At 40.5% G+C, this 20,322-nt stretch overlaps 1 protein-coding gene across 1 annotated transcript in view; it reads right to left on the bottom strand.

The window, feature by feature from the left end:
* Positions 1-17,300, bottom strand: part of LOC101737408 (integrin alpha-IIb) — a 33,439-nt gene extending 16,139 nt beyond the window's left edge. The window contains exons 1-9 of the mRNA XM_012693949.4: positions 17,172-17,300; positions 16,915-17,062; positions 15,754-15,854; positions 11,480-11,547; positions 6,696-6,732; positions 6,004-6,099; positions 5,333-5,416; positions 2,657-2,743; positions 1,230-1,309 (exon numbers count right to left, since the gene is read on the bottom strand). Of these exons, the coding sequence (XP_012549403.1) occupies positions 1,230-1,309; positions 2,657-2,743; positions 5,333-5,416; positions 6,004-6,099; positions 6,696-6,732; positions 11,480-11,547; positions 15,754-15,854; positions 16,915-17,062; positions 17,172-17,181 (711 nt within the window). The 5' untranslated portion in view covers positions 17,182-17,300. The remainder of the gene's footprint in view (positions 1-1,229; positions 1,310-2,656; positions 2,744-5,332; positions 5,417-6,003; positions 6,100-6,695; positions 6,733-11,479; positions 11,548-15,753; positions 15,855-16,914; positions 17,063-17,171) is intronic.
* Between the last annotated feature and the right edge of the window lie 3,022 nt (positions 17,301-20,322).

Genomic DNA, 20,322 nt, shown 5'->3' with positions numbered 1-20,322 from the left:
TAGATAACGTGCACATAGATTTTACTAAGAATAGAACGTAAGTTGCTTTGAAATAAATAGTATACACTTTTGCTTTATTATTCCCGATAGTTTTAAGATTAGCATATTAACTTAAATGAACACGCGCCCGGCCCGCGTCCCGAAACGATGTAACAAACAGCATTTATCTGTGTTCAGGACCGGGTATTTTGTTTATACGGGCGCGTCATATAGATTAAGCATAGAATAAGTTATATGTATCGATAGGGATTACAACATAGAATAGTTAAGTATAAGGCATTAGTATATACATTTATTAAATAAATAGATATAACGAATAAACCGAGCCGATCATAGTGAAAATGATCTCGACGAGAGCCGTATTTTACACGAGATCTCTGTAGGGTAACATTCCGAGGTAGTTAAGCGACCCTGCGACGCTGTCAGGTACCTGCCGACCTACCGACCGACCCTCGACCGACTACCTGCCAACCGCCGGCCGCCGACCCTCCGAACGAAGATTACAAAAAAAAAGCACGAGTAAAGACATCAGCGCCTCGAAGATATCTATTGAAGACTTGAAGACCATTGAAAAGATCGTCGGTTATTGAATTCGGTTGTATTGACAGATCGGTCGGCTCGGTTTACGTTAATTAGTAAAGTTTTGAGTTTTAATTTCGAGTGAGCTTGTACGATATCGTACACCTCAGGACCCTACATCGACTGCTTCAGATCGACACGAATAATCGCCACGAGACGGGCATCCGGCGTCTTATAGGATTTCAAGAAATCTTATAAGATTCATAAACCCGTCCAACCTGGGTTGGCGTCACTCGCCTTATCGACACGGGTGACGTGCTGCGTACCCAACAGCTAATATTTTTTAAAAATAATGTATAAAGGATACATTAAATCAATAAAGAAAACATTTTACACACACTACCATGTATTTGACACAACACATATTTATATATAAATATACTCTTCGTTTATTGTCAATTGTCAAACTTTTGTTAGTGTTTAAGTCTGTAGTCAAATCGAGAATAGATGAATATTGTTTGACTTTATTATTATTTATGTATAGTGTAGTTTTGGTGAAATCTGTGATTATATAATATAAGTAAAATATAATAGTATTTGACAATAGAACCATAATAATGTTTAAACATAAAATTTCAATTGATTAAAGTCGAATTTCGACTACTGTGGGACCCCTAGTATAAAAAATGTGGTAATTTAAGAATTCTTACCTGCCCTAAGCGGTACGTACTACTGACTGCGTACATTAAAAGCTTAGGTGTTGCAAAGTATCCTGTCGTCACGCTGTACCCTGAAAGGCGTAGCTTAAATTATCATAAGCTTTAACGAGTCACGAGCTACATTAATTAATGATGCTTCATTTGTTGATTGACTCGGTGATGTAGTATGTGGTTAACGGCCCTAACTGTTGCGCCAAGGGTCGTGGGTTCAATTCCCACATCTGGCAAAATGTTCGTGAATAGGTTTATTTGCTCTTTGTTGGAACAAAGTTCTTTATGAGACTATGCGGAGGGGTTAACCGGAAAAAAACGTCCGTAACGTAAGATTTTTATTATTTATGTAAGTATACTCTTAGTATGATGGCTATACAGTGTCTAATATATAGTCTACGTGATGACAGTTATTATTATTCATATAGATAGCTGTTTCTTTGTATATTATTATATATATACAAAGAAACTTTGTATATTATTATATATTTTTTATAAATCATTGTGAATAAAATAAAGTTGATAACTTTGTAAAGTAGTGTTTTTTATCAATAAAAAAAATCATAATTAAAAGTGTATACCCGAATAGTTATTTTCTTTATATCTCGAATAGAACTTCAAATTAATATTTTTATAATAAGGAACTTCGTTCCTATCCGGTGACCCACGACACCACACATCTTTTTTTATTGCTTCGATGGTTGGACGAGCTCACGGCCCAAGTGGTTACCGGTGCTCATAGACATCTACAACGTAAATGCCGCTATCCATTTTGAGACATGAGTTCTAAATCTCAGTTTTTACAGTATAACGGCTGCCCAGCCCTTCAGACCGAAACGCATTACTGCTTCACGGCAGGCGTGGCGGTACCTACCCGTGCGGATTCACATGAGGTCCTACCACCAGTTTGTCTGGGTGTCTATTTTCAATATATGTATATATTTCAACTTATACAATGTTTATCTCAGTCTTTGGTTACGATAACATAGAGAAGCCGGATTAACCGTGCGTGTTTAGTTATCAGTTATATATTATTTGTATTTTTGTTTTGTTTCCATCTGTTATAAAAACTAAGAAAGCAGAAATCGGAGAAACCGACAATGGAAGTCAAAAATTTATAGCAATTGTTATTTGGAAGTAATAATATAACAGTAATGACATTGTATAGTTCATTTTAGTAAATCGATTCAATGATCTTGAATACAGGTTTTGAGTATTGTGTACGTATTAAAAAATATATGAAAAAAGTACTGAAATGTTTTGTTTCTGCAAGTTTATGAATAGAATCGGACGTATTATTCATTAGATTGGGGATGATCCAAAAGTAGAAGATTTGTAGTGGCCTGTGTATCATTAGAATGTATACAGTAGAATATCACAAGCATTTTTATTTTCCATGTAGATTTTAAAAATATATCTCAACTTACCGAAATTGAAATTGACATTCATATCCATACCGTCCAAGATGTCAGGTTGAGTAGAAGGCTCTGGCGTCATGTATAGTAAAGTTTTCCCTTTGAACAAATAACCAGTACTTACATCAGGAAATGACAAATGAAATCGTATTACATATAGTTTACTGGTGGTAGGACCTCTTGTGAGTCCGCGCGGGTAGGTACCCCCACCCTGCCTACTTCTGCCGTGAAGCAGTAATGCGTTTCGGTTTGAAGGGCGGGGCAGCCGCTGTAACTATACTTGAGACCTTAGAACTTATATCTCAAGGTGGGTGGCGCATTTACGTTGTAGATGTCTGTGGGCTTCAGTAACCACTTAATACCAAGTGAGCTGTGACCTCGTCCACCCGTCTAAGCAATAAAAAAAAGAACATTCGTAAAATGAAATTATCACTATTTGATTGCAATATGTTTTTCAAGCTTTTCTTACTCAAATCAATTTGGGAGTCGGCATTGTTTTTATCGAAAAACTCGCTTAGTGAACTAAAAATTTTGGTTCCAGATTCCAGTACTCAAAACGAGGATTTTGCTGCTGCGAATAGCTGCGTTAGCCTAACCACGATATAGGCCCAGCATAAATAACAGAACCCACTGCATGAAAGATAACAACAGAGATATTTTAATGAAAAATTACACAACGTCTTAAAATTATCGTGGCAGCAATGAATAGTTTCTGGTCGGCTAGGACTAGAAACTACTATAAAGACTCCCACGGCTATCAATCGTGGCAGCAATGAATAGTTTTTTGGTCTGTTAGGACTAGAATCTACCATAAAGACACCCACGGCTATCCATCGTGGCAGCAATGAACAGTTTTTGGTCTGCTAGGACTAGAAACTACCATAAAGGCTCCCACGGCTATCAATCGTGGCAGCAATGAACAGTTTTTGGTCTGCTAGAACTAGAATCTACCATAAAGACACCCACGGCTATCCATCGTGGCAGCAATGAACAGTTTTTGGTCTGCTAGGACTAGAATCTACCATAAAGACACCCACGGCTATCCATCGTGGCAGCAATGAACAGTTTTTGGTCTGCTAGGACTAGAAACTACCATAAAGGCTCCCACGGCTATCAATCGTGGCAGCAATGAACAGTTTTTGGTCTGCTAGAACTAGAATCTACCATAAAGACACCCACGGCTATCCATCGTGGCAGCAATGAACAGTTTTTGGTCTGCTAGGACTAGAATCTACCATAAAGACACCCACGGCTATCCATCGTGGCAGCAATGAACAGTTTTTGGTCTGCTAAGAGTAGAAACTACCATAAAGACTCCCACGGCTATCAATCGTAGTAGCAATGAACAGTTTTAGGTCTGCTGGGACTAGACACTACCATAAAGGTTCCCACGGCTATCAATCGTGGCAGCAATGAATAGTTTTTTGGTCTGCTAGGACTAGAAACTACCATAAAGACTCCCACGGCTATCAATCGTAGTAGCAATGAACAGTTTTAGGTCTGCTGGGACTAGACACTACCATAAAGGTTCCCACGGCTATCAATCGTGGCAGCAATGAATAGTTTTTTGGTCTGCTAGGACTAGAAACTACCATAAAGACTCCCACGGCTATCAATCTTGGCAGCATTTAATAGTTTCTGGTCTATTTTGTCTATTAAGACCAGTAACTACTGTAGAGACTCCCTCGTTTACGGCTATCAGATGAACCCAAGATTGAAGAGTCCATGATGGCCCTGCTTTGCAGTGCTCAAGACAGGTTTAGTTAGTAGATAGTAGATAAATTTAATAATAGAATTTATGTAACAGATCAGAGTTGAATGATAGCGTAATGGTGCCAGATCTCCTGCATAGTCACCATTAAAAATCTTATGAGTATGCTAAATTAATCTCATTGCAAAATTTGTAATATGATCTCAAAGCCTGACCTCAGAACCATTATCGGTAGCAGTACACTGCAGCGAAGTTTTTGTGTATTCTTTTTTTTTAATGGCCTAGATGGACGGATGAGCTCACAGCCCACCTGGTTTTAAATGGTTACTGGAGCCCATAGACATCTACAATGTAAATGCCGCCACCATGAGATATGAGTTATAAGATCTCTGAATAGTTACAACGGCTGCCCCACCCTTCTAACCGAAACGCATTACTGCTTCACGGCAGAAATAGACAGGGTGGTACTTACCCGTGCGGACTCACAAGAGGTCCTACCACCAGTAATTACGCAAATTATAATTTTGCGGGTTTGCTTTTATTACACGATGTTATTCTTTCACCGAGGAAGTCAATCGTGAACATTTATTAAGTACGTATTTCATTTGAAAAATGGGTACCCGCCTGCGGGATTCGAACATCGGTGCATCGCTACATATGAATGCACCGGACATCTTATCCTTTAGGCCACGACGACTTCTAAGGCAGAGTAGAATACCGGTCAGTGGTTACCATCACTCACCGAAGTCGACAATGACAAAGGTGTAACTGAACCGCGGACTACCGCTGAGGACTCGAAGAACCAAGACCGAGAATCCGCTATATCCACTGAGGTCATTCGGTCAATAAGTGACATTAAATTAATTTTAAACAGAAGTACATCGTCGATTTACCGCTAGTATTAGTTGCTACTGTTAGCGAAATAAGAGGGGAGAAGATGAAGGTAAGTTAAAGCAAGAAACAAGGAATATGCTTACCATTAGAAATGCCAGGTCCTCCGACTACAACAGAATTTTTATCACTAACCGCTAAACTCCAACCGTAGGACGACATCAGGCCTTCTGTGAAAGCACTTCTATTATAAAAAAAACGAATCTTTGTTTTTTTTTGCTTAGATGGGTGGAGGAGCTCACAGTCCACCTGGTGTTAAGTGGTTACTAGAGCCCATAGACATGTACAACGTAAATGCGCCACCCGCCTTGAGATATAAGTTCTAAGATCTCAGTATAGTTACAACGGTTGCCCTAATCTTCAAATAAAACGCATTACTGCTTCACGGCAGAAATAGGCAGGATGGTGGTACTTACCCGTGCGGACTCACAAGAGGTCCTACCACTAGTAAAATAATCTTACAAAGGGAAAGAATAAACAGTATACATTAGCAGAATATTTTTCGATATAGGCAAATATTTGTTCGGAATTTAGGCGCGCGGCGTACCTGATGTCGTTTGGTTATTAAAGCAGGCACAAGATAATAGTAGGTATTAGTAGTAGGAGTAGTAGAAATATAGTAAATGTCTTGTAAAAATTCCCCTTCCTTCTTCAAGATTGGTACTACCTTTTGGGATTTACTAATACCAATATTAAACAAAATGTACTGTTATAAGGCATTGACACTCAGGAAAAATTACTGTATTTAAATATTTACTTAATGTTCTGATAGGAGAATTCTCCCTTCTTAGAAAAAGTTTTTCAATTGAGAAATCGTTCTTCGAAATGAAGCATCCTCCGGTCGATCCAGTGCCTGTTGAAAAATGAAATGGTATCAAAATCAAACGAAAAAACTTAACTATTAAATCTTAACCTGGAAACTAGGCTTGAAGAAAAATTACGTCATACAACAATAGGTATGACAGCCTTATTCGTAAAATCATGTACAAAAGTTAACAATTACTTTAAAAAATTATTATTAATTTAATGCATATATTTATTTTAACATGAATATGAAGATCCTTAGACAAATATTCGATCCTGTGCAGCAAAAAGACCTAGAGAAGACGAGCTAGAACCATGTGATATTTACAGAAAACCATTAAGTTTGGGCGCCTAAGATGTGTAGAATGTGTAGTTAGAATTGCAGAGATCGGAATTCCTAAACAGCTACTATTTGGCAAGCCCGATATCCGCAGAAGTCGCGGCAGACCCAAGATCAAATGAATTATTGTTGAAAACTAGAGGGAGAAAGACTAGGCTCAGACCCACCTTGGGCTTTAAGGCCTAGTGATGATGATAATTCATTTATGTACACGAAAGTCATTTGTATTAATTTTAAATCCTTCGTTAATAGCTTTTATAGAATCTAACAGTTTAGTGACGTGTAAAAAACAATGCAATATTCACCTATTCTCATGTTGTGGACCAGTAGTGGAGCGCAAGTCTGAAAATTTAACAAAGCTTAAAGATTTATTCAAAAATAAGAAGATTCTAATCTTAGTACGGACTGGCGTTCTAAAATTGGGAGATTTGTGACAAACATAGGTTGAAATTATTATGAAAAAAATGCAGTTTTATTGTCAAACTGACTGCCTTAACAAGTTATTAGCATGAGTATGGTATCAAAGTATGGACTCCATTACTATAAATATCTTGTTTTAAAGAAGGCAATGTCTCGGAAATAATTACAATATTTGGCACGATTCTTCATCTGTTACCATTTCACCAATATATATACCTAGTCGGGTCATAAATTCTGTCACATGTTTAGTGTAAAATAATTGAAACAAGTTTATTCATTATGTAACCATTCATATACCAAAATTAACTTAACAAAACATAGATTCTTATGACACTAAAGTTTATTCAAAATGACCTCCGTGATTTTGAATACAGGCCTTCAATCTGCGCGGCCAGTCGTCTATCGCAGCACGAACGAGGTCCATGTCAATATCGGCGGCTGCCTTAATCAAGGATGTCTTGAGTGACTCCAAATTGGGATGAGGCTTTGAGCACGCCTTTTCCTCCAAGTGTTGCCATATCTTGTAATCTAACGGATTCAAATCTGGACTGGAGGAGGGCCAGTCTTCGTGCCGGATGAAGTCGATTTCACACGCCGCCAGCCAATCTTGTGTGCTCTTCGCTCTATGAGCTGGCGCTGAATCTTGTTGGAATACCCAGTGCCTGTTATTGAACATGGTATGAGAAACAGGTTCCACAAGGTTCGTCAGGACTGTATTTTGATACACAACTGCATTCGTTTTTACACCTTTCTCACAAAAATGTACCTCTGTTAAGCCCCAATAAGAAACTCCCAACCATACCATGAGCGAGGATGGAAAATGACCTCGTTGGACACGCGGAATACGGTTGCTCGCTTCTTCACTACTGTGTGCGTACACCTTATCATTTTATTTGTTGTAGCTCTCTTCTACGGTAAAAATTTTTTCATCCGAAAAAAGAATTTCCCGCGAAATATTTTTTTCCCGCGTACCGCTTCAACAAAGCGCGGCATCTCTTCAGTCTCAGGTCCATTAGACGAGCATTCAAACGATGTCCTGTTTTTCTTCGATATGCCCGAAGCCCTAAGTCTTCATTTAACACCCTTTTCACCGTGGTTCTGCTTAACCCCATCTGAAGGGCCAACAGTTTCTGCTGACGTTTGGGATTTCTTTGAATTCGCGCCTTCACAGCTTTTATCACTGCTGGAGTCCTAACAGACCGAGGGCGACCACTTCTAGACCTGTCATCTACACTAGAGTCTTCATTGTATCGTTTGATGGTACGATAAACGAATCTTTTGGTTATATTCAAATTTTTCAGTATGTTAAAAATTTGAATTGGCGCGTAACCGCAACGATGCAACGCAATAACTGCAACACGGTCTTCTTTAAGCGTCCACTCCATATTTAAAAATGAGTAAAATTCTAAAAGTATACATTTTTATTTTCATGAACAATTCGAAATTCGAATTCAATAAACTTTTTTGTGGCCAGCATTCTAAAAAAAAAGTTTTTACTTTATGACAATACTTATGACCTGACTAGTTATATATATTTTATGATTGAAATATTACTGGTGGCCCGGAGGCCTTTCCAGTTTCACCAGGTCAGGTGGGCGAGCAAAGGCTCAGCCAGGGGTGAGATTTGCTAACAGCTGCCCGAGCGCCTCCCAAAGAGACCTAATAGCTCAAGAGCAGCTGCTTCGCGAATGAATCTACTACCGGATCGGAATCGCGACCCGCTGAGAAGATCCGGCGAGAAACTCAGCGGGCTGATGCATGGGTTAGGTAGCACGTCGACCTCTTTGTCGAGTTCGACGAGTACAGTTACCGGGGTTCCTTAGCCTGCTCCTAGTGTTAGAGCTGAAGGTATCTAATGCAAGAGTTGTTGGATCTGATGGATCCGTAAGGACGTGTCTAGGGCGACGACGGTGACTTGCTTGCGTGATCAGGATTCGGGGAGTAGTCAGCGGCGGCAACGATAAGGCGACTATCATGACGCATAACCTTATCGAAGTACCGCTCCGACACTGACTTCATGTGTTTGCGGATCGATTCGAGGCCCAGGTCGTCGTGTAGGTCGACGTTCCTCACGAACCACGGAGCCCCGACGGCTAACCTCCAAAAGCGGGATTGTAGAGATTGAAGGGTGTCTATCTGTGTGCGGGCCGCGTGAGCGTACACCACACTCGCGTAAGTCATGACGGGCCTTATGCAAGTTTTGTAAAGTGTCACCTTGTTCCGAAAGGACATTTTACTCCGCTTACAGATCATGGGATAGAGTTTCACCAATCATAATTGGAGCAGACACCAGTCCTGCTACTTGTAATTGCTGTGTTCTTTCACAATGCGATTTCGGAGTTTCTTTTCCTTTTTTTTGTTTATATGAGTGAGTGGACGGGCTCACGGCCCACCTGCTGTTAAGTGGTAAAACGTAAATTAATTGTAAGTTTCAGTTTTACGGTACAACGGCTGCCCCGCTCTTTAAACCGAAACGCATTGCTGCTTCATAGCAGAAATAGCAATAGTGGTATCTACCCACCACCAGTTTCTGTACCACCTAGCTCTGGAATTTGTTTTCTTTCACTGTATTCACTAAGCGCTAGTCCGTGGCTTTTTTCAGCTAAAGTTTTGAAAATTGAGGCGGCAAGAAACCGCTTGTCAATGCAATGATTTTCATGTCTATCGTCATAGGCAATGAAAAATATTAAATCAATACCAGAAAGATTAACTATTTAGGTTGAAATACATGATAATATGTATGTAATGTACGAAATGATTCCATGCATATGGCTATAGCGACGATATAAATTTTGTCACTGTTGATTTAAATAGGTGTCCGAGATCACAGCCCACTTGATGTTAAGCGGTTACCGCAGCCAATACAGATAATGACAATCTAAATGCAATTTGATTTCGACACAGTTTTACTAAGATATTGTTAACATTGCACTATTGTTAACGATAAAGGAAAATAATAACATGAAATTAGGATTATTATTAAATTATATGATTGTTAAACGCCTAACTAAACAGGAGCGTCATAAATATTTTATAGTCAATTAATGAAGCTGATGTAATATTTATAATATTTTCCTGTTTTTGAATGTAGAATCATTATTGTTGTTCCAAATTTAAATGCTCTATTTTAATATAATTAAACATGACATAGCCTATCTTATTTATAAGCTTATAGTCTAAATATATAAAATACCGTTACACTCAATTATATTCGTTTGCAAACAGACTTATCTAATCACGAGAAATAAGTTTAATAAATATAATTTATGCCTTAATTAAGTTATCACAACCGCAAATTGTTCAAGATTAAAACCATACGGTAATGTGGTACACGGTCGATAATTTTTTCGGTGATTAGTATTCTTTAACGTTTTGTTAGTTGTTGGTCGCAAACAACTAACAAAGCTTTGCCCACCCGATTTTAACTGGTAACCGGATATCGTAGGAACCTTTGGATCTGCGAAGGGACTTCGGTTCCCTCTGTATTTTGTACCGAATGTTCCATGGGGAGTGCTCTGAGGAATTGTTCGAGATGATACCAACGTCTCGTTTTTACCATCGCACCGCCCGCCACCGGAGTAGAGTTCATCCATACTACCTGGAGCCACTGCGGTCATCGACAGTGCTTTTCCAGAGGTCTTTTTTTCCGCGTACCATCCGGCTACGGAATGAGCTCCCCTCCACGGTGTTTCCCGAGCGCTATGACATGTCCTTCTTTACAAGAGGCTTGTGGAGAGTATTAAGCGGTAGGCAGCGGCTTGGCTCTGCGCCTGGCATTGCTGAAGTCCATGGGCGATGGTAACCACTCACCATCAGGTCGGCCGTATGCTCGTCTGCCTACAAGGGCAATAAAAAAAAAAGAAAAAAAAAATCGTAGGAGGCTTGTGCTCGAAGTCTCCATTGTATTGTGTAATGGCGCTCAGACTTGTCAAGCGGGAACATATATCGGCACAGTGGTACAAATAGACAAGATGCTTCTACTGATTTGTGGGGGGTTCCTCCACCAATGAACAACTGCGGCATTATCCAATTCAATTACATTCCAATTCTACATATGTTCGTTCTTTCTTTCTTCACTATTGTCTCTAGGATAACACAATCATTATACATTACATTTTTGCAACTTTACAGGAGAGCCATTTACTGGTGGTAGGACCTCTTGTGAGTCCGCACGGGTAGGTACCACCACCCTGCCTATTTCTACCGTGAAGCAGCAATGCGTTTCGGTTTGAAGGGTGGGCCAGCCGTTGTAACTATACTGAGAACTTAGAACTTATATCTCAAGGTGGGTGGCGCATTTACGTTGTAGATGTCTATGGGCTTAACCACCAGTAACCACTTAACACCAGGTGGGCTGTGAGCTCGTCCACCTATCTAAGCAATCAAAAAAAAAAAGTTTAAAATTTGGAAAAAAATATCCAAATAAAAACAAACTTCTTCAGCGATTTGAATGGAGTAAATAAAATTGAAATTCACTTAAAAACATCAAACTGTTGATGCTAATACCAAATTAAACGCGCCTTTAATAATACAAAGATAAATGTCGCTTATTAAGCGTGATGTCGCTTAAACCAAATAGCCTTTCAGTCCTCGATATAGGTATATAACGCGTATATTATGTTTCGGTAGAGCATTCGAGATCATGTTGGGCATGAGTGATTGTACTCACAACAAAAAAAGTCGGTCCAGCCTCCACAGTTGCGCCGAGCCAGTAATTGTGGTCGTACATATCATTTTCTGAAAACAAACAACTATGTTTTTTACCAACATGCAATCAATATTACCCTGAAGCTCTAGACTAAAGTCTAATGCCCGTATCTTTAGACGTTTCGTAAAATAGTCCTCCACTCTTAACTCATCCGATGATGCTCGAGCATTCCCTCGAAACTTACTCGAGTTTGGTATTTTTAGTCGACCATTACAATATTCCTCAACTGTCCTCGAGTGAGGTAATAATGATGAAAATTTGATCAAGCTAGCATCAAACCCATAGAGTTCAGTAGTCTATGGTCATTGTTTAATGTCAAAGTCAAGCTGCCGCTGTCTGTTTGACACTAGATGAACTAGTTTGATGTTTTGGTTGCTGAGTTATTCGTAAATATGTGTGCGTGCGGTAAATCTGAAAGTGTATTATTTATTTTCTAACCTATTATTATTTTAGATTTCGGATCCGGCTTTGTATTTTTATTCGCCGCTTTTGTGTGATTTTGGTTGCATCGTGTTGTTGAAGTGCTTTTCCACAACCACCAGTTTATTATTATATAAATAAAACTTATAATCGCATTGACTTTATTTATCAGGTAGTAAGCAAAATATGACTCTTATGTAGGTAAATAAAATAAAGAGTTTCAAATGTCTAACCTCGAACTATTTACTTTATTAATAAATATTATCAAAATTAAATTATCAAAATATGCGGGAATCATGAACAGATCCAGGCCATTACAACAATATCATATATTTCCATTTGCGGTCCACATACTATTTGGACATTGATAGAAAACCAGCCTTGAGGAACATTCAAGGTACGTCGCGACGTACCTTGACTTGACAGTTCGCCTACTTCACTCCGGTTAGGAAAATTTTCCAAGGACGTTTGAGTGGAGTTTATTTTTACGACTAAGCATACCAAAACGCGCGTTGGAGGTTGAGTCGAGTCGAATTAGGCTCGTGTGAACGACTAAAGATACGGGTGTTAGTCTACTCTAAGTCTGTTGGCAAAACTACTTTCAGTTGCTTCCCTGAGCGGATACCATTTTATTTTTTATTGCTTAGATGGGCGGACGAGCTCACAGCCCACCTGGTGTTAAGTGGTGTTACTGGAGCCCATAAACATTTACAACGTAAATGCGCCACCCATCTTGAGATATAAGTTCTAAGGTCTCAGTATAGTTGCAACGGCTGCCCCACCCTTCAAACCGAAACGCATTGCTGCTTCACGGCAGAAATAGGCAGGGTGGTGGTAACTACCCGTGCGGACTAACAAGAGGTCCTACCAGCAGTAATTATTTAATTAATAATTAATTTGTTGTAACGTTTGTAACTTTAATTGTCGTCCTAAAGATTTCGTGCTTGCTTTTTATCTAATAAAAGTCGAACTTTTTAGAGTTACACATTTATTCCGTCTTTTTTTTTTTTTTTTTTTTTTTTTTTTTTTTTTTTTTTTTTTTTTTTTTTTTTTTTTTTTTTTTTTTTTTATGATTGAAAGTTTACTGGTGGCCCGAAGGCCTTTCCAGTTTCACCAGGACAGGTGGGCGAGCAAAGGCTCAGCCAAGAGGGGTGGGATTTGCTAACAACTGCCCGAGCGCCTCCGAAGGAGACCTAACAACTCAAGAGCAATTGTTTCGCGAATGAATCTACTACCGGATCGGAATCGCGACCCGCTGAGAAGATCCGGCGAGAAACTCAGCGGGCTGATGCATGGGTTAGGTTGCACGTCGACCTCTTTGTCGAGTTCGACGAGTACGGTTACCGGGGTCCCTAAGCCTGCCCCTAGTATTAGAGCTGAAGGCATCTAATGCAAAGGTTATTGGATCTGATGGATCCGTAAGGACGTGTCTAGGGCGTCGACGGTGACTGGCTCCTGCATGATCAGGATTCGGGGAGTAGTCAGCGGCGGCAACGATAAGGCGATTATCATGACGCATAGCCTTATCGAAGTATCGTTCCGACGCTGACTTCATGTATTTCCGAATTGATTCGAGGCCCAGGTCGTCGTGTAGGTCAACGTTCCTCACGAACCACGGAGCCCCGACAGCTAACCTGCAAAAGCGGGATTGTAGGGATTGGAGGGTGTCTATGTGTGTGCGGGCCGCGTGAGCGAACACCACACTCGCGTAAGTCATGACGGGCCTTATGCAAGTTTTGTAAAGTGTCACCTTGTTCCGAAGGGACATTTTACTCCGCTTACAGATCATGGGGTAGAGTCTACCGAGAATAAACGCGGCACGGTCACGGACTGATTTTATATGCGGGCGGAATGTCATCGATGCATCCAGGGTAACGCCCAGGTACTTGACCTTCCTGGCCCAGGGTATGGGTTGTCTAAAGAGAGTAATCGGGGGTGTGAGATTCCTCCTCCTAATCCGGGAGGAAATCCGTGTGGAGCTTCCCCTCTGAAATAGCACCGCAGTACTTTTCGCTGGGTTGATGTCTATGCGCCATTTTCGGAACCACTGTCCTAGGGCTAGGGCTGCGCTCTGAAGCTTCTTCGCGATTAGGGACTTATTTCTACTAGAATAGTAAACAGTCGTGTCGTCGGCGAATAAAGCTAAATGGGTCGGCGGCGACCGGGGAATATCGTTGACGAATAAGCTAAATAGGAGGGGTGAGAGGACAGAGCCTTGCGGGACTCCAGCTGTGAGAGGTCGTGGGGAGGAGCGGGTTCCCTCGACTCGATATCGAAAAGAGCGGTTCGACAAGAAGTCCCGTATGATGAGCACGAGACTATCCGGCACGCCCATGTTGAATAGTTTGAAAATCAAACCATTGTGCCAGACTTTGTCGAACGCTTTTGCGACGTCGAAGAAGAGAGCTCCCGTGTATAACGGTTTTGGTCGATTAAGCCCCACAAGAATGTGCTCCGTGAGGCGGTGCACCTGTTGAACGCATGAGTGATTTGTACGGAATCCGAATTGTTCATCGATAAGAATGCCCTTGGATGAGACGAAGTCTCTGAGGCGTTTGTAGAGCAGACGCTCATACAGTTTGCCTAGAGACATGAGGAGGCTAATCGGGCGGTAGCTCGTCGGATGATTTTTTGGTTTACCGGGTTTATGTATGCCGATAACGTCCGCTTCTTTCCACACCGCGGGAAAGATACAGTTCGCCATAGCGGCATTGAAAATAGATGCCAACATCACGATGAGTTGGACGGGTAGAAGTTTAATAACGCGGTTGGATATACCGTCGGAACCGGGAGCCTTGCGAGGACGTAGGTCTTTGATCAAGTCTTTAACTTCCATCGGGGTGACGGGTGGTAACGCATCAGAGGGTGGCAAGGAGGCTCTGCGTTCTACCTCACTGTCTACTAATTCTACATGAACAGGGTCCACGGATTGAGTGCTGGGCGTGCACTGGGTTTGCAATGTATCGGCCAGCAGCTCTGCTTTTTCGTCATCATCGAACGCCGCGAGTCGGCCTGAGGGGCCTACGAGGGGGGGCATAGTTACTACCGTATCCGATTTGAGAGTACGAGCTAAGCGGTAGTAAGACCTTTGAGAGGGCGCGAGTCCTTCTAAGAAATCAGACCATCTGGCATCTCGGACTTCGGTGATGCGAGACTTTACGTCGCGTTGTAGGGCACGCATTCGAATACGATTTTCCGCGGTAGGATACCTATCGTACGCACGGATCGAGGCGTTCTTAGCTCTAAGGAGTTCCCTAATATCGTCGGGCAATTTGAAGCGGTGAAGGAAGTCCTCCGCTACAACTTGCTTCGATGACCTATCTAATGTCGAGGTGATGTGTGACGTTACGATGTCTATGGCTTCAGCGGTATCCTGAGGAGACGGGATAGAGTCCGGACTAAACGGAAGCGATGGTGGATCAGATTCAGCCAGGCTGATGCCCAGCGTGTGCCAATCCACCACAGTTCTCGTGACGGGAACGGAATCGGGAGCGCGACCTTATTCCGTCTTCTGTAGTTACAACAAGAGAGCGAACATGTTTCCAGGCTTATGCGCATAAAAAACTACTCTTGTGTTGGTAGTATTGCGAGCATTTTACCCTCAGACACAGCCCACTGAGTTTCTCGCCGGGTCTTCTCAGTGGGTCGCGTTTCCGATACGGTGGTAGATTCTGTGAGGCACGGCTCTTGCTAGGGTTCGTGTTAGCAACGTCGTCAGGTTTGAGCCCCGTGAGCTCACCTACTAGTTAAGGTTACGCTGAAATAGCCTCTCAAGGCTAACAGCTGGGTAGGAAAAAAAAACTGCATTTCGTTACCTCTCAAGATATGCCTTTTGACCGATTCGCAGGTGAAGTTGTTTGCTTGACAAACGTAAACCTGCCCGATATTGTCTTCTATCGGAGCGCTAATGATCAAACTGAAATCGATTAAAAAAAATATTAAGAGATCATGATTTTGGAAGATTTTTTTTGGAACGAAGTTCCTTATGTGACGATGCGGAGGGGTTAACCGGGAAACACCGTCCGTAACGTAAGATTTTTATTATTTATATATAGTCTTAGTATGATGGCTATACAGTGTCTAATGTATAGTCTACGTGATGAAGGTTATTATTATTATTCATATAAATAGCTGTTTCTTTGTACATTATTATTATATATTTTTTATAAATCATTGTGAATAAAATAAAAGTGGATAACTTTGTAAAGTAGTTTTATTTATTATCATATATCAATAAAAAAATCATAATAAAAAATGTATACCCGAATAACTATTTTCTTTATAGCTCGAATATAAGTTAAAATTAATATTTTTATAATATGGAACTTCGTTCCTATCCGGTGTCCCACGAAACCACACATATTTTTTTGCTTCAAAATTATTTTTATCAAATGCTCCATTTTAAAAGCTACAATCATCGACCTTATTTAATGTTTACGTGTATCGATTTTTCTATTCGATTATTACTTAAAAGTAATTATTCTTCTAGATTTGTTCGTGAATGGTAAGTATGATTCTAAAAGCGCAACAAATACTTAATTTTGATTTTTAAATCCGAAAAAAGTTATTAAACGTTATTAGTCGAGGTAAGAAGCTATTACGTAATTATGTTTTGCTTAAATTTATTTATTTTAATATATTGACACAAGTCGTTTGTTATTTAAGCCGAACGCTATTACACCAAAGAACCGCGCGATATGAAAGATTCAATCGTTTTGAGTGAGAATAAAAGACATAGTGCTATGATTGTCCTTAAAGTTATTGGCCTGTCAAAGTGGAGTACATGAATTGTTCTTTTGCGATAAATGCAGAAATTAACACTTCATGTGGGCTTAAAACTCACAAATCGGACAGTCTAATATATTTTTACCGTAAAACATTTATTTTTCTCCTTCGTTCAGTTTTATAATATTAGTCAGTAGTGGTGGCGATGGAATAACATTAAAATGTATTCATTTAATTAATACAGTACCTACCTTTTCTTATCGGTAACGTAGGCGATACCGAAACCAAAATAACTTAGATTCGAGTTTCTCACGGGAGGTAATATTTTTTTACTAGCCAACATGCTGTAAATTGCTAGTGAACGAAGAATGTACTGCTGCAGCAAACACAAAAATAACACTGAAATGACCGAAAATAATATAAGATATAATTTAAAACACTTGTTGAACTAAAAATAATAATTCATTAGGTCGCTATGCAAAAATTCTCATTAAGAATTACAACATACCGAGCCTCATCGCGATGACTTCGGTACTGGGTGAGCTATAATGTTGTTTCTATTATGACTTGAAACCATAGCGTAACTTATCATCGTTTTGATGATGTCATTTCTTTATGTATTTGCATTGAACAGGAAAAATGAACTATAATAAAATTATATTTCTTTAAAAAAAAAGAAGAATGTTGTACTTGGTTAGTGTACTTTAATATTATAATACACTCCCGGACACATCTATCGGCCCATCTAGTGCTTTAACTTTTGACGATTTCTAGCTAAAAATAAATATTAGGTGGAGCAATAAGTTTTTATGTAGTTTTGAGGCTGATTTATTGCTCAACTCTTCAGTATGTTTTTTTTAAATTTCAAATTCAGAATTATGTAGAAAAAAAAAGAAAATTCGAGTCTGTTCATTGTTTTCAACGATCCAAGGGAGGATAAAAATTTATTTAATTCGCGAAAGTTGGATTTTTTTATTGATGTTTCTGATTATTGATCCCATAAAAAGGCTAGACCCAGAGGTCCGTGGATCGAAACCACGCTCTGCTAGCGGCCACATAGCGCGAAGATCGGACGGCCGATGGGGCAGAAAGGTCCTCGAGTGGAGACCACGTACTGGCAAGCGCAGTGTGGTACGGCCACCTACCAGATGGACCGACGACCTGGTAAGAACCGCTGGGACACGTTGGATGCAGGTGGCAACGGACCGGCTGCACTGTAGATCACTTGGAGAGGCCTATGTTCAGCAGTGGGCAGTGAACAGGCTGAGATGATGATGATGATGAAAAAGGCTACTCTAAACTTTGACCCGGTATTATACAAAATATATGGATATTCGGCCTGAAATTGCCGCCCAAGCTGTATCAATTCGTCAGGCCGGGCATAGCCCAAGAAAAGTGAGTACACAACTGAATTTAAGTTGTACTACTGTCCGAAGAGTTGATCAAAGGTACTTAGAGACGGGCGGCTTTGTTTGTCGTCAAGGAAGACCGCGATCTCGTGTGAAAACTAAAAGACAAGATTGGTTTATCTTAACGACCTGATTGAGAAACCGCCACTTGACTTCAGTTTAGATACAAAATCAGTTGGTCAAATCATGGAGTATCAGTTTGCCCTCGAACTTTTCGAAGAAGACTTAAAGAACGTAATATGGTACCACACAAGCCAGGTAATGGCCCCAAATTAACGCGAACTTACCGAGCGTCGCACCTTCAGTTTGCGCGAACTCATTTGCAGTGGACTCAGCAACACTGGAGCCAAGTATTGTTTACCGATGATTCGAAAATGACTTTATATCTTATACCTTTAAACGAGCAATTCTTGTATATTAATATATATATAATCTGAATCTCGGAAACGGCTCCAACGATTTTCATAAAATTTAGTATACAGGGGATTTAGGGGGCGATAAATCGATCTAGCTACGATTTATTTTCAGAAAATGTTGTTTTATTCGTGTTTTCAATAATCAACTCTTCCCGACATTTCTATTGGCGAATAATAATACTATTTTTCTTAATTGAGGGCAACTAACCGCTTTATAGACACAACAAGATGGCGTTATCAAAAAAAAAACCAAGCATAGCTCGGTCATCATCTAGTGAGAATTATGGAAGGAATAAGGTGCACCGAAGACAAACAGAAAGTTTTGATGAATGCTGCATAGAGGAGAGGGTTGCTTTTGGTGGTGGGTCATGGACAGTCTGGGGAGGAATTTCAGCAAATGTGAAAACCGAACTTGAGGTCGTTAGTGGACCACGACTTCCATCATTAGATGGGCACAAGTACATACGCTAGTGCTTAGGACCTCATGTGATGCTATTCGCTGGATGTGTCGGCCCAAATTTCACTTTCATGCTCGATAATGCGAAACCGCATACTGCTGCAATCGTCCAGGAATATCTTCGAGACATGGATTGCATTGCAGTAATAGATTGGCCAGCAAGAAGCCCAGACATGAACCTCATCGAATACCTATGGGGCTCGCCAGCCAGTTCCGCAAGCGATGCAGGAGCAGAAAACTGCCATAGAAGAGGAATGGGAGATGATACCTCAGAATTTCATAGTAATAATAATAATAATCGCATCGCATATACCTAGTCAGGTCATAAATTCTGTCACATGTTTAATGTAAAATAATTGAAACAAGTTTATTCATTATGTAACCATTCATATACCAAAATTAACTTAACAAAACATAGATTCTTATGACACTAAAGTTTATTCAAAATGACCTCCGTGATTGTGAATACAGGCCTTCAATCTGCGCGGCCAGTCGTCTATCGCAGCACGAACGAGGTCCATGTCAATATCGGCGGCTGCCTTAATCAAGGATGGCTTGAGTGACTCCAAATTGGGATGAGGCTTTGAGCACGCCTTTTCCTCCAAGTGTTGCCATATCTTGTAATCTAACGGATTCAAATCTGGACTGGAGGAGGGCTAGTCTTCGTGCCGGATGAAGTCGATTTCACGCGCCGCCAGCCAGTCTTATGTGCTCTTCGGTCTATGAGCTGGCGCCGAATCTTGTTGGAATACCCAGTGCCTGTTATTGAACATGGTATGAGAAACAGGTTCCACAAGGTTCGTCAGGACTGTATTTTGATACACAACTGCATTCGTTTTTACACCTTTCTCACAAAAATGTACCTCTGTTAAGCCCCAATAAGAAACTCCGAACCATACCATGAGCGAGGATGGAAAATGACCTCGTTGGACACGCGGAATACGGTTGCTCGCTTCTTCACTACTGTGTGCGTACACCTTATCATTTTGTTTGTTGTAACTCTCTTCTACGGTAAAAAATTTTTCATCCGAAAAAAGAATTTACCGATATTTTTTTCCCGCGTACCGCTTCAGCAAAGCGCGGCATCTCTTCAGTCTCAGGTCCATTAGACGAGCATTCAAACGATGTCCTGTTTTTCTTCGATGTGCCCGAAGCCCTAAGTCTTCATTTAACACCCTTTTTACCGTGGTTCTGCTTAACCCTATCTGAAGGGACAACAGTTTCTGCTTACGTTTGGAATTTCTTTAAATTCGCGCCTTCACAGCTTTTACCACTGCTGGAGTCCTAACAGACCGAGGGCGACCACTTCTTGACCTGTCATCTACACTAGAGTCTTCATTGTATCATTTGATGGTACGATAAACGAATCTTTTGGTT

The sequence above is a fragment of the Bombyx mori genome, chromosome 10, assembly GCF_030269925.1.
Source record: "Bombyx mori chromosome 10, ASM3026992v2".
NCBI lineage: Eukaryota > Metazoa > Arthropoda > Insecta > Lepidoptera > Bombycidae > Bombyx > Bombyx mori.
This window is presented reverse-complemented; position numbering and strand designations above follow the sequence as displayed.